The following is a 13,450-nucleotide window of genomic DNA, read 5'->3' as shown; positions in this document are numbered from 1 at the left end:
AAGGTCCCCCAAGCACCACCAGGAGTGATCTTTGGGCACCACCAGGTGTGGCCCAAAGCACAAACAAACAAACACAAAATCAGTTTTGGTGTTGGTGGCCGTGCATAACTCATACCCCAAAAGCATAAACATAAAATTTTGTATTAACCAGAGAATAATAGATGTATAAAGACCAAGAGGGTAATTTTTGAGGGTAATTTTTCTATTCTTTTTTTTTTCCTTCCATGAATTTATATTTTCAAATTAGATAAGGGTTTCTTTGAAAAGGGAGAGGCAAACAATTTATCTTTGATTTGGACTAACACACCCAGGGTAAGGACCTTGTTTTAATTTCCTATTGTAAAATTGCAGTTCTGGCTCTCTGATTTTTTTTTTTTATATATCCCGAGTGGCTGAACTTCAAGTTCCAAGGCTGAATAAATAAATGTGCTTAGGGAGTTTGTTATTCCCACAAGCTTTTTCTTCTTCTTTTTTTTATTAAACAGTCTTCTGCATGTTCAAATACATTTGGCAGAGCTGGGCTAAAGAAAGCTGCTTTATGGAGGGACCAAAGGATTATACAGTGGCCAGGCCACTTGCCTTGCACATGGCTGGTGGCTGACCTAGGTTGAGCTACACATAGGGTCCCTTGAGCACTGCCAGGAGCAACCCCTGAGCACTGCTGGGTGTGACCCCAAAATAAAACAAAACAAAACAAAAAGCTGCTTTATGGAGCCAATTTTCAGTCTGCCTAGAGGGACCTATCTACCCTCTTATAGATGCTGTTTTCTGAGTTGCTCTCACCCCAGAATGCTGTTTTTCACTACACCTCCTCTGTTGCATGCCAGGGCCGCCATGCAGGAGGGTTTGCATGAGGGGCCCAGCCCGTGGTTGTGGCGTTTGGTTTCCAGGGTCTTTTCAGGCTTGAGGAGCTCCTTCCTGTGTCCAGCGGGCAGCTGGGCGGTCATTCCCAGCCTGGACAGCCTCTACATGTCACGATGTTTCTCGTTTCTGTTGTTAGACCTTTCCGGAAGGTGAACGAGAAAGGTGTCTTGCTCTGGGATAAAATCCACAAGTTGCAGAAAGGCCAGATTTACAAGCAGGTACCTTGTGACCAATTTGTCCTCCTTTTTGCTTCTTTGCTTTGCAGTCTGTGATAGAGATGACGGCGCCCTCCTGGCCTGGCTCTCCCGGGTGAACGGGCAGAATGGAAGCTGGAGCTGGTAGCTTTTCAGTCTGCTCTGCCTAAAAGAACTCAGAACGGAACTCAGTCTTAAAAACTAAATTTAAAGTGCATTAAGATCAAAGATACCAGCAGTCTCAGACATTCCTTTTTTTTTATTTAATATTTTTAAAATTTCATTTTTAAAAAGTTGTTCATAATATATTTCAACAGCAATCCCACCACCATGACATTTTCCCACCATCATATTTCAAATTTTTTTCCACCCCGACCCCCAAAGCCTGCCCCCAAAGCAGGACGTAAATAATTTATTTTGTATTGCTTGTTATGAATAATCCACTAAAAATGATCCAAAAAAATTTCCTGTGAGGAAAGTGTTTGAAGATTGTTGTATATCACCCTGGACCCATTAAGCCCTTGTATAAGAGATTACTAACATGTTGTTAAAGGTTGAGCCTTGTGTGCTAATATATCTATATTTAATTAATTCTTTTTTCTTTTGCCTTTTGGGTCACACCCGGCGATGCTCAGGGGTTACTCCTGGCTCATGAACTCAGGAATTACTTCTGGCGGTGCTTGGGAGACCATATGGGAAGCTGGGGATCGAACCCGGGTTAGCCGTGTGCAAGGCAAACACCCTATGCACTGTGCTATCAGCTCCAGCCCCATATATATTTAATTTTTATTATTATTTTTGGGATTGGTGGCCTTATACTTTAAACCCCATCAAATGTGGTTTGCTACTCTTGGTACATTATGGTGCAGAGTATGAGATGCCATGCGGCCACATTTGTGGCAGTGTGCTCCAGGAATTCTAAAATTTTAAATAGGGTGATACAACTGAAGTTGATTTTTTTTTCTTAACTGGATGGTGACTTTGGGAATTGACATTCCTCTTTTACGAAGCATTTAACCCTTCATGACATAATCTTCGTTCCGATGGCTATTTCTGGATGCGCTGTTTTATATTTTATTTCTACTTCATGGTTGTAATATAACCAGTCCTTTTAACGAGGCTAGAAAATATTAAACAATTGAGCTGGCAGCTTTTATCATGTTGCTGAGATTAGTTCGTTTATCTTAAAAGATTCCCAATCCATTTCTGGGTGTATCACATCCGGCACGGTTTGACGTGTTTTCTCTGTTTCCTTGAAAACTAGCTTTATATAGCCATTAGACTTCTAGGAAGCTAGCAAAGGAAATTACTAAGCTGTCGTGAAAAGTGCCTTGCCTCAGGACTGTTTCTCGTGAAGTTACTTGCTAAATAGATAACAGAGTAAATGGTAACTACAAACGTACACAGCAGCAGGAAGTGGGTGGGATGAATCATGGTACTTCTTGGCTACTGAACTTACTTAGAGGAGTAGTTGACATGGAAAGATGCTGATAGAATGTTAAGTTTTAAAAAGCCTATTACCACGAGGCCTATAAAGATGACTCCTTCTGGAAAGTACATCTGACTTAGAGCTGAAAGACTGCATACGAAGAGAATCTAATCTGTGTATTTTGATATTTAAAATAAATTGTAGAAGCAAAGATAAGAAGAAAACATTGTTTTTTTTAAAGTTACAGATATGTTGGGCTAAGGGCCATAAAGGTTTCTGTTGTAGGATATAATCTCATTTTCTCTTCTTGCAGGGAAATTTATATGAATTTTTGAAGCTTACTGGCTGGAGAGGATCCAAAGTGCTGTATTTTGGTGACCACATATACAGTGACCTGGCGGTGAGGAGTCTTTCTCCTGTTTCTTTGTTGGGGGGAGGATGAGTTAGTCCTTGATGAGCAGTTTCTCTCTTGACTTAAGCATTTTCCTAACGCTTTTAGAAATGAAGAAGCAGTGACATTAAAAAAAAAAAAAAGTCTTATTTCCTACAGAAGCCAAGGGGCCTGAGTCTTGAAAAAGAGAGATGTTCTTGTGAAAATTAGCCACTTACTCAAATTTTTTTTCTTTTTTTTTCTTTTTGGGTCACACCCGGCGATGCACAGGGGTTACTACTGGCTCTGCACTCAGGAATTACCCCTGGCGGTGCTCAGGGGACCATATGGGATGCTGGGAATGTGGCTAGTTCCAACCATTGACCCATCCTCCTGGCCCGTTTTCCATGACCATGGATATTAGTCTTCTGCTATATATATTTTTAATATTTTTTAATATAAACAAATAATACAGTCTTTCTGTATCCGTCTCCTTCTGACTCATTTCACTCGGCATGATACTCCCCATGTCCATTTATAGGCAGATTTCATGACTTCATTTTCCCTGACAGATGTATAGTGACAGGCAGGTTTTAAAGTCACAGACGTGTGTGGGGTAACATATTGATGCCAGCACTATATTTTGTATCAGTCAAACCACATTCAACTTTGAGCCACCAGTGGCAGCGTGCTGGTGTCCACTGGTCCACAGCTTCCTGCTCTGAAGCTTGGAGTCCAGGCGGCTCTGGGAGCTTTTGAGAAAGAGGGTGCTAAGTGCTCGTTAGAATTCACTTGTGAGGGGCTGGAGCGACAGTACAATGGGGAGGGCACTTGCCTTGCATGTGGCTGACCTGAGTTTGATTCCTGGCACCACATACTATTCCCCAAGCCCACCGGGAGTGATCCCTGAGCACCACTGTGCGTGACCTAAAAACAAAGCCAAAGAAGAGAATTCTGGCCTTGGGCTTTTGATTCTTCAGGGGCTTTTGGTTTCTTATTCAAATGAGAAATGAGAATAAGAAATAAGCAGTGAGTTCTGGTGCCATTTTCTGCTCATTCCCGTTTTAGTCTTTTTTTTTTTTTCTTTTTGGGTCACACCCAGCGATGCTCAGGGGTTACTCCTGACTTTGCACTCAGGAACTACTCCTGGCGGTGCTTGGGGGACCATATGGGATGCCGGGGATCGAACCCGGGTCGGCCGCGTGCAAGGCAAACGCCCTACCCGCTGTGCTATCGCTCCGGCCCCCCGTTTTAGTCTTGATGGGCTTGGTTTCTAGGGACTCGCCTGCTTGAATAGTAGTAATATCACCACTTACGTTTCTGAATTTTGTAATTTGAATCTCTCTCCCTCCCTCCCTCTCCCCCACCCCCCTCCTCTCTCTCCCCCTTAATCAAGCTCAGATTTTATTGATCATTTTTAAAAACCCACTTTGGCATTCATGGATGTTTCTCAGGATATCATGGATATTTTGCTCTCTCTGTTCTCATCTTTACTGTTTCCTTTGTTCTGTTGATTTGTCCTTTCTCTAGTTCCTTAAACTGTCTGTACATGGCGGCCAGTTGACTCAAGACCCTTATCTTCTTTTTTTTTTTTAAATTGTTTATAATTTATTGATTTTTTAATTAGTGAGTCACAGTGAGGGTACAGTTACAGATTCACACATTTTCGTGCTTGTTTTACCCTCATGCAGTGTTCAAGAGCCCATCCCTCCACCAGTGTCCATTCTCCACCACTTATGAACCCAGTATCCCTCCCACCCCCCTATGCCATCCCCCCATCGAGACCCTTCTCTTAAACTCTTCCTTATTGTGGTGGCTGAGAGAGGACTGAGTCACATCCTGCCCCTAAGCTGCTTCTTCTCAAAGGGGCTGTAGCCATACAATTCCTCCTTAGCATAATTTTTGCTGCACCCCACAGTTGTGGCATGTTGCATGTACATTTTAATTGGTTCCAAGGTATAAACTTGGAACCAATTATAAACTTCCTCTCTATTTTCTCTTCTTTTTCATGCACGTCCAGCATGTTAAGTTTCCACATTTTTTTAATGAATTTCCCAGTTTTCCCTTTTTGCGGTCGCATTCTAGAATAGCGACTTGGTATGATTGGAACCTTTTGAATGTACTCAGGCCACTGCCATTGAGTATTTACCTGCATGTGGCCTGTATTTCCCCCGAGGGCCGGGACTGCTGAGCTCTCGCCCATTGCTCTGTTGTCAGGATCTAGAAAGGACCTGGAGGATAATAGTAGTTGATAAATACTTGCCAAGTGAGGGGTTGGAGCAAGAGTACAGCGGGGAGGGCGCTTGCCTTGCACGAGTCTGGCCTGGGTTTGATCCCTGGCATCATCCCATACGGCCCCTCGAGCATCACTAGGATTCATTCCTGAGTGCAGAGCCAGGAGGAACCTCCGAGCATAGCCTGGCTGTGTGACCCTCCCCCCACCAAAAAAAAAAGAAAAAATTATTTGCCAAGTGAGAAAAGGAAGTCAGTGCCCGGGGTTGTGCATCTTGGACTTTCCAGGACATCAGTGGTGTCAGATGCCCAGGCTTGTTAAATACTGGGCGTGAAGACTGGAGTCACACGGGTGTGCTGTGTGATCATGTCACACCTGAGAGTCCAGCTTCCCACATCTCATGGGTCCTGGTGCTCCGTAGGTGCTCCCCAGTGGCGTGGAAGAAGCGAAGGGAGCACTTCCGGGGTGCTGTGGGTGACCCTCTTTCTGCCCGAGCAGATTGCTGCTTTACAGCCTGTGGTTAATGACTCCAGACCCCACGGGGCCACGGGTCTCGCCGTGATTTCCAGAAGCTTCCACTTGGGCTGAGATGATCAGCAGCCTGGGTTTTATTTATTTTTTTGGGGGGGTCACACCCGGCGATGCACAGGGATTACTCCTGGTTCTGCACTCAGGAATTACCCCTGACAGTGCTCAGGAGACCATATGGGATGCTGGGAATCGAACCCGGGTCAGCCTCGTGGAAGGCAAACGCCCTCCCTGCTGTGCTATAGCTCCAGCCCCCAGCCTGGGGTTTTAATTAAATGTCATTCCTTGAATCCGGCCGGGTTCACCCCCAGCCCTGACCGCTGGGAAAGAACGCGAGGGAAGCGGGCGGCCTGGGGCCGGGTGGGCCGCTGACTGACGGGGACTCTCTGCCCCCGGGGCCAGGACCTGACCCTGAAGCACGGCTGGCGCACGGGGGCCATCATCCCGGAGCTGCGTTCCGAGCTGCGGATCATGAACACGGAGCAGTACGTCCAGACCATGACGTGGCTGCAGACGCTGACCGGCCTGCTGGAGCAGATGCAGGTTTGGCGTCGCCTCTCTCTGGGGCTTTCCCTGCCCAGTCCACTGGGCAAGGCTGTGGCCAGTGGGGAGGGCCAGGGGTGGTGGTTGGATGGGGGGGTTAGCAGCAGGCCTTGCATGTGGCCGACCTGGGTTCGATTCCCGGGACCCCACAGGGTACCCCCTCCCTCGAAGCACCAGCAGGAGTAAATCCCGAGTGCAGAGCCGGGAGTGAGCCCCGAGCACATTGTTGGGTGTGACCCAAACTCCGCAAACAACAAGCTGTGGCCAGTGGTGTTGGTTCCATTGTGCAGTTTAACTCCTGGGGTGCCCCTGTCTGGGAGAGTGTACCCTGAAGACACTACCGCAGGGGTCCCCGAAAGCTTGTGGGGACCATACCCTGCATGGCCCGGCAGGGAGGGGCAGGCGAGTGTGGCTGTGTCCCGCATGTGGACACCGATGGCCCCTGGGGCCAGAGCCCGTGTGATCGGGGCTCCTTGGGGACCCTCTGGCCATGAGCAGGTCCAGTCCTGGCACTGCTGTCACCTGACCATGGGACTGCTGGGCTGTGCCTCGGTTTCCCCGTCTGTAAAAGGGAGGCTCCTGGGGAGGGGGAGTGACTACTTTAGCCAGGCACAGAGTCTTCCAGGAGAGTAGGGGGTGGGGGGTGCTGGGTGGCACCCCATGGCTGGGCTGGAGCTGGGCAGTGGCTGCGTCCCCCCCCCCCATCAGCAAGGACCGTGGACGCTGTCCCTCTGAGAGCACTCTGCTCCCTCCGGGGCTCCCCGGGGCACTGATGCCATCCTCCCAGCTGACACTCTCCAGCCGTCCGGCACGGCTGCCGCCGGGCTCCTTCCGGAACGGGCGGGGCCAGCTGGCAGGAGCCCAGGCCGAGCTGCGAGAAGAGCGGCACCCCCCCACCCCTGCAAGGCACTCGCCGCCCTGAGCCCTGGCCCGGCTCTGGTCTGACGGCCTCGCGCTGCGGCCCTGCTGTGCCCGTGTGCCAGACGCTGTGCTAAAAATAAAAGGCATCCTTCAGGGCTGACGTGGGCCTGAGGTCAGCAGTAATAATAGCTCCTCGCACACGCTCGCTTGCTCCGTCGCTCACCCGGGTGGAGCCCAGCCACTCCGACCGCCTCGTCTGAACAAGGAGGCAGGGCGGTGAGAGCTCTGGGGCCGGGTCTGAGGCTGCGTGTCCGGGCTGTGGGATGATGCCAGCGTGTGGCCCAGTGGGGCTGTCACGGGGTAGCCAGGGAGTCTTCCCGGGGTGCAGTTCCACTGCAGTACTGACAGTCACACACACACACATACACACATGTGTACACACATGCAAACACGCTACGGCACACATGCAAATGCAATAATGTGCAGACATACACACGTGCACACACATGCGATCCTCATGTGGATAGGCGGTTCTTCCAGCTCTGAGGAGGACGTGCATTTCCCCCACTGTTAAAAACTTGGTGGCGGGCCGGAGCAATAGTACAACGGGGAGGGCATTGGCCTTGCCCGCGGCTGACCCAGGTTTGATCCCTAGCATCTGATGTGGTCCTCTGAGTATCACCAGGGGTGATCCCTGAGTGCAGAGCCAGGAGTAACCCCTGAGCATTTTCAAGACAAAAACAAAATGAATCTTGGTGGTTAAGGCGTTTGCGGTTTTGAGGATGGAAGTGCTGGAAAGGATGGAAGTGTGGATTAGATCCCCTCACGCAGGAGCCGGGTGTGGGGGGATGAGAAGATTGTCTGTGCAGCCCTTGTCCAGGCCCATGGGTCAGGAGTGGACACTGAGAATGAGCCCCTCCCTTGGAGCCCCAGGGACAGTTGTTTGGGGCTGAGAACCTACCCCGAGAGCTTGGCAAGTGCATTTCATCCTCACAGCTCTTTTTGGCGGGGGGCGTAGGGCAGGGAAGGGTGTGGGCCACACCTGGTGGCCTTGCTCAGCTCACACCAGGCTCTGTGTTCAGGGGTCTCTCCTGGTGGTCCAGTGGGATCACTGCTCTCAAAATGGGGGGACCCATTTGAGGGGTTGGACATTCATCCAGGGTCACTCTGCAAGGCAAGCACCATAACTTCTGCACCATTTCTCTGCCCCTCCTCTTCTTGAAAAAAAAAAGTTAATTGAAATCTCATCGATTTATAGCATATAATCTAGGGCTGGAGCTATAGGACAGGGGGTAAGGCACTTGCCAGGAGCGATTTCCTGAGTGCGGAGCCAGGAGAAACCCCTGAGCTATCGCTGGATGTGGCCCCCAAACAAAAACAAGTCTAGGTTCCAGGTGTGTGGCAAGATACCTGGTGTCTGTCTAGCCTCCTTAGAGAACACCCCCAAAGTCTTGTCCCCGCCCACCTCTCTATAGGCACCCAGTGGCTTGGGGGGGAGGCGGAGGGGGAGAGGGAGGGAGGAAGGATAGCATCTGTCTGAGCCCTTCAGGGTCTATCTGTGCTCCTGCACAGGTAGAATTTCCTGTGGGAAGTCGGTGCTGACATCCTGATGCCTGACTCGCTTGCCCCAGGGCCTTTGGACTGCCCCCCTCCCAGGTGTTTGCTGTTTGAGTTGCCAGGAACCCTGCTTATTTCCTTGACCAGTCCCCCCCTCATGACCCCCCAGCATACACGCACACGCATGCACACGCTGCCTGACTCCAGGAGCCTCTGCCCAGAATGGGGGTGGGGTCCTTTTGGCTGTTTCTTTTTTTTTTTTTTTTTTGCTTTTTGGGTCACACCCGGCAATGCTCAGGGGTAACGCCTGGCTCTGCACTCAGGAATTACTCCTGGCAGTGCTCGGGGGACCATATGGGATGCTGGGGATCAAACCCAGGTCAGCCTCGTGCCAGGCAAATGCCCTACCTGTACTATCACTCCAGCCACCCCCCCTTTTTTTTTTTTTTTGCTTCTTACTCCTATTTCAGCCCAGGAAGCAGAAAATTCTCTCCCTTCCCATCTGGTTTGAGGTCCTTCTGCCTTCTTGCCTTCTACAAAAACATCCCCCCCCTCCGCCCCCGCCCTCCAACCTCCACATTTAAGCACTTTAAAAGAGGGCCTGGAGAGAGAGCACAGCGGGCAGGGCACTTGTCCGGCTCGTGGGGCCGCGCCTGGTTCAAAAACCCTGGTACCACAAACGGTTCCCCGAACCCTGCCAGGAGTGATCCCTGAGCACCAAGCCACGAGTAAACCCTGAGCACCGCTGGGCCCGGCCCCCAAATGAAAGAAATAAATGCTTTAAAATAGAATATAATGTTGGGGGGGGGGAATTAAAGTCAGTTCTAACTCTTCTGCCCCAGCACACGTGGATAGACCCCACCTGCGGTGCTGAGTGCGCTGAACACCTGTGCGCCCCCGCGATTTGGAGCCAGGCTGGTGCATCCGCTTCGGCGGGGGTGTGGCTCTGGGCCAGGGCCTGCGTCTGGTCACGTGGTTCTCACACGTGCCCCTGGGGCCTGCCCGATGCACACGGACTTGAGTATTTTCACCGCTCTGGTTCAGACCGGCCGCCGGCTGGCCTCAGGCTTCCCTCCGGGCCCGGCGAGGAGGGCGGCTGCGGCTGGGAGTCCGGGACGCGTCCGAGCTAGACAGGCGGCCGGTTGGCACAGTGGCAGGGCCTGGCGCCACCTGCGTGCCACCCCCCGGGTGTATTCACCCTCCTGGACCGTCACAGCAGCCGGCTCGGGTCTGTCCTACAGGTGCACAGAGACCCGGAGTCACAGCTGGTCCTGCAGGAGTGGAAAAAGGAGAGGAAGGAGATGAGGTAAGAGTGGCCGCCCTCCTGACCCCCGCGCCCCCCGTTCCTAATCCCGGCCTTCCCCAAGGGTGGCAGTGATCCCGGCCCTCCTGGCTCTGCCGTGTGAGGTCACGGAGGAAGGATCTGCCCCTCCCCGTCCCTTCCCTTCCCCTGATGGCTGGCCTTGTGGAGGGACAACCCGGCACCCCATAGGGTTCCCCCACCTCCCCCCAGCAAACGCCAGGAGTGATGATCCCTGAGCACTGAGCCAGGAGTCATGACCCCTGAGCATCTCCGGGTGCAGCCTCTCCCCCCAAAACAAACAAAAAACAACAAGAAGCAAACTCCCTGGGTTCACCCCCCGCCCGCCGTCCGCTCTCGCCCTCCAGGGAGATGACCAAGGGCTTCTTCAACGCCCAGTTCGGCAGCCTGTTCCGCACCGACCAGAACCCCACGTACTTCCTGCGGCGCCTGTCCCGCTTCGCCGACATCTACATGGCGTCGCTGAGCTGCCTGCTCAACTACGACGTCAGCCACACCTTCTACCCGCGCAGGACTCCGCTGCAGCACGAGCTCCCGGCCTGGGCCGACGGGCCCCCCGCCGCCCGGCCGCTGCTGCAGGCGGCGCAGGCCAAGTAGCCGGGCGGCGGCCGGCGGGGGCGGCGCCGGGGCTGGAGAGAGGCGCGCGTGGTGTCGCACGTGATGTGCATTTGCCCCCTTGCCTGCCCCGGGGGTGCAGACTGGAGCGGGCACCGGGCGCGCAGGTGGGCAGCCTGCCGCCCCTCTGCATCAGCGGCACCTGGCCAGCCCCTTGGCGCTTCCTGGCGGCTCCCAGAGAGACTCAAGGGCGCCGCCTGCCGGCAGCGGTGAGAGCGCGTGCCAGTCGGTCTCCAGTGCCCGCTGCAGGAATGAGCACGGTGCAGCGGAAGCACGGCTGTGCGGGGGGCTGGGGAGGGTGGGTCGGAGCCTGCGCACCCCCAGGCCTGGGTCCGGCCGGCCCAGGAGGGACATGGCCCCTTTGGCATGGACAGACCGGGGGGGGGGGGGCGCTGGTTCGCAGCGGGGAGGCACCCCTGCAACTCTGCCATCTGCGACCCCTCTGTCCACCTCCAGCTTTCCTGCAGGAGTGCCGGGTGGGGGGGGGCATTGGGGCATTGGGGTGGGTTTCTTTCGGGGGAGCACGTGCGGACCCTGTGCAAGCTAAGAGGAAAGGAAATGACCCTGCTGAGTATTTCTCTGTGCTCCTGAGGCCGATGCAGGTGACTTATGCCCGTGGACCCGACACAGCGGGGGGCAGGCTGGGGAGCTGGAGCGTGTGACCCTTGGCCCTGGGGCTGCATGTGACTGAGCCCAGAGGGCGTTATCCTTGGCTCTGCCATGGGTTAGGGTGGAGTTTGATGTGGGACCCTTGGCGGTATTGAACCAGTGTGGTGCAGTGACCCCTTATGGCCCAGGTGACCCCCTTAGGCTGCCAACCGTCCCCCCCCCCACACACACACTTTTGTTACAGACAAAGCAGCCCCCTCCCAGCTGGGTGTTTGTTTTTTTTCCCTTTTGCTGAGCACTTGCACCCTGGTGCTTGGAGCGTCCTGCTCCGAGCTCCTCACGGCTCTCTCCTCTGCGGCCAGTTGTGAGTGTCCACTTTGAGGAAGCAGCGCGGGCCAGCGGGGATGGTTCACCCAGAGTCCCGGGCAGCCTGCATCTCCGTCCCGGGGCTCCGGACTGAAGAATGAAGCGGTTCGGGCAGCTTGCTTTCCCGATGGGCAAGTGAGACCCCAGTGTGGGAGGAAATCCGATTCCCCTTCCCAGAAAAGGGAACACATTGCCCAGTGCTGCCGCCACCTCGGGTTTAGGACCCCGCGCCCTAGAGCTGTGTGGGCGGGAGCCTGGCCCGTGTCCCCGTAGACGGTCCCTGGGCCCAGCTAGAAGTGACAGGTGAGGACGGCCACCTCCGCTCCCAGGGCCCGCGGCCAGCGTGTCCCAGCCGATCTCATTGTGTGACCACAGATGCCAGTAGTCCGTGCAGCACGCCACAGACACATGTGCCCCGGGTAGGGGTGGGGGGGGCACCGCACCACCAGAGCTCGGAACAGAAACAACACCCCCCCACCACACACACCGTTACTGACGCAGTCCGCTGCAACAAAATTGCCAGTTGCTTTGCCGCCAAGGCCGTCTTAATTAAGGCCAGGGGAGGGATGAAGTCCTCTCTCTCCCCCTCCTCAGGGGAGCTTCCGCCAGGCCTTTCCGAGGGGGAGAGTCCAGTAGGGAGAATGGGCCCTTCCCGCCCTGCCTGATGCACATAGGCTGGGGCTCCCTGTCTGTCTCCCCCGCTGAGCAGCCTTCCCTGGAGCTGTGTCTTCTGCTCTTAGGATCCCCTTGGCACAGTTCCCTCCCCTTCCTCCCTCCCTGTGGGGACGGGGCTCCTTTGCCCCCCACGTGGAGGCTGCTCTGCCGGCCTGTCACCCCGGCACCTTCCCTGGGGACACCCTCGCCGGCCCGTTTCCGGTGGCCAGGCCTACTGGGACAGGGCACCGTGACCTTCGCGGGCATTTAGCTGAGGCCGGACTTGGCCCCGGGGCCCTAGCCCACCGCCCCCGTCGGGGTGGGGCCGCAGTGCGGGCTGGCAAGTGACTTTCTGAGCACAAGCCACACTTGTCACGCGGGGCCACGCTGGGGCACTCGTCCTATGGACGTGCCCTGTGGAGTGCCCTCGCCGTGGGCCTGGGCCTGCCTGCTGGGATGACCGTGGAGACCCAGGGGTGATTCCTCAGTGCTCCCGCCGTGGCGGCTGTCAGCCCAAGACAGGGCGCTGTCACCTGTCAACCTAGCGGGGGCCGTCCCAGCTCCAGGGCTAGGAGGTGGGGGGCTGGGAGGTCCGCGGGGGGGGGGGCCTCTGCCCCACCTACCTCCCCCAGGTGGTGATCCGGGACTCCCCTGGGTCACCTGCACGCTCCAGCTCACCCAGCTGACCAAGTTCGGCAAACCCAACCCAGTGGAAAAGCTTCGACCCTCACCTGGAGCCACGGGCGTGACCCCCGGACACAGGTGGCCATTTTTTTCTGATTCTTGAGCAGAAGGACAAACCATGCCCCGGGCCCAGGGCGGGCACAGCGAATCCGGACTCCTCGCAGTAGACGCGTTATTTATTCTGAATGTGAATCCGCTATTTATTCCAAATGGTGATTTTCTGTGATTTTCTGACCGTCAGTGGATTGCCCAATAAAAGTTTGGTTTTGCTCAGCCCGTTGTGAACTAGCCTGACTGGTGAGCTCGAGAGAGTGACCACTCCGATTCACAGCCCATGGGGTCCCCACCCAGCATCCCCTCGAGGACGGGGAAGGCTCCCGCTGCGGCTCCCCACCCGCCTCCCGGCCCCCAGCGCCAAGAGAGCTCAAAGTGTGGGAAGTTTGGGGCCGGCCTAGCCCGGCACTGTGCCCCAGATAACCCCCTGGGGAGGCAGCCTGGAGGGAGGTGAGGAAAATGGGGAAATGCAAAGCAAGATGTTTGGAAAATAGAGGCACCAAATCAGGAGCCATTCACTACTTGGCGCCGCATACCCTTATAAATAGTCTGGGCTTATTTTAAAACA

General features: G+C 54.6%; 1 protein-coding gene across 1 annotated transcript in view; it reads left to right on the top strand.

Moving 5' to 3' along the window:
* Positions 1–13,101, top strand: part of NT5DC3 (5'-nucleotidase domain containing 3) — a 57,338-nt gene extending 44,237 nt beyond the window's left edge. Inside the window, exons 10-14 of the mRNA XM_055118234.1 lie at positions 1,001–1,082; positions 2,801–2,887; positions 6,021–6,161; positions 9,821–9,885; positions 10,248–13,101. Coding sequence (XP_054974209.1) covers positions 1,001–1,082; positions 2,801–2,887; positions 6,021–6,161; positions 9,821–9,885; positions 10,248–10,497 — 625 coding nt within the window. The 3' untranslated portion in view covers positions 10,498–13,101. The remainder of the gene's footprint in view (positions 1–1,000; positions 1,083–2,800; positions 2,888–6,020; positions 6,162–9,820; positions 9,886–10,247) is intronic.
* Positions 13,102–13,450: the final 349 nt, after the last annotated feature.

Source organism: Sorex araneus, chromosome 10 (assembly GCF_027595985.1).
Source record: "Sorex araneus isolate mSorAra2 chromosome 10, mSorAra2.pri, whole genome shotgun sequence".
NCBI classification, from domain to species: domain Eukaryota; kingdom Metazoa; phylum Chordata; class Mammalia; order Eulipotyphla; family Soricidae; genus Sorex; species Sorex araneus.
Note: the sequence above shows the minus strand (reverse complement) of the source record. Positions and strands in the feature narration are given on the sequence as shown.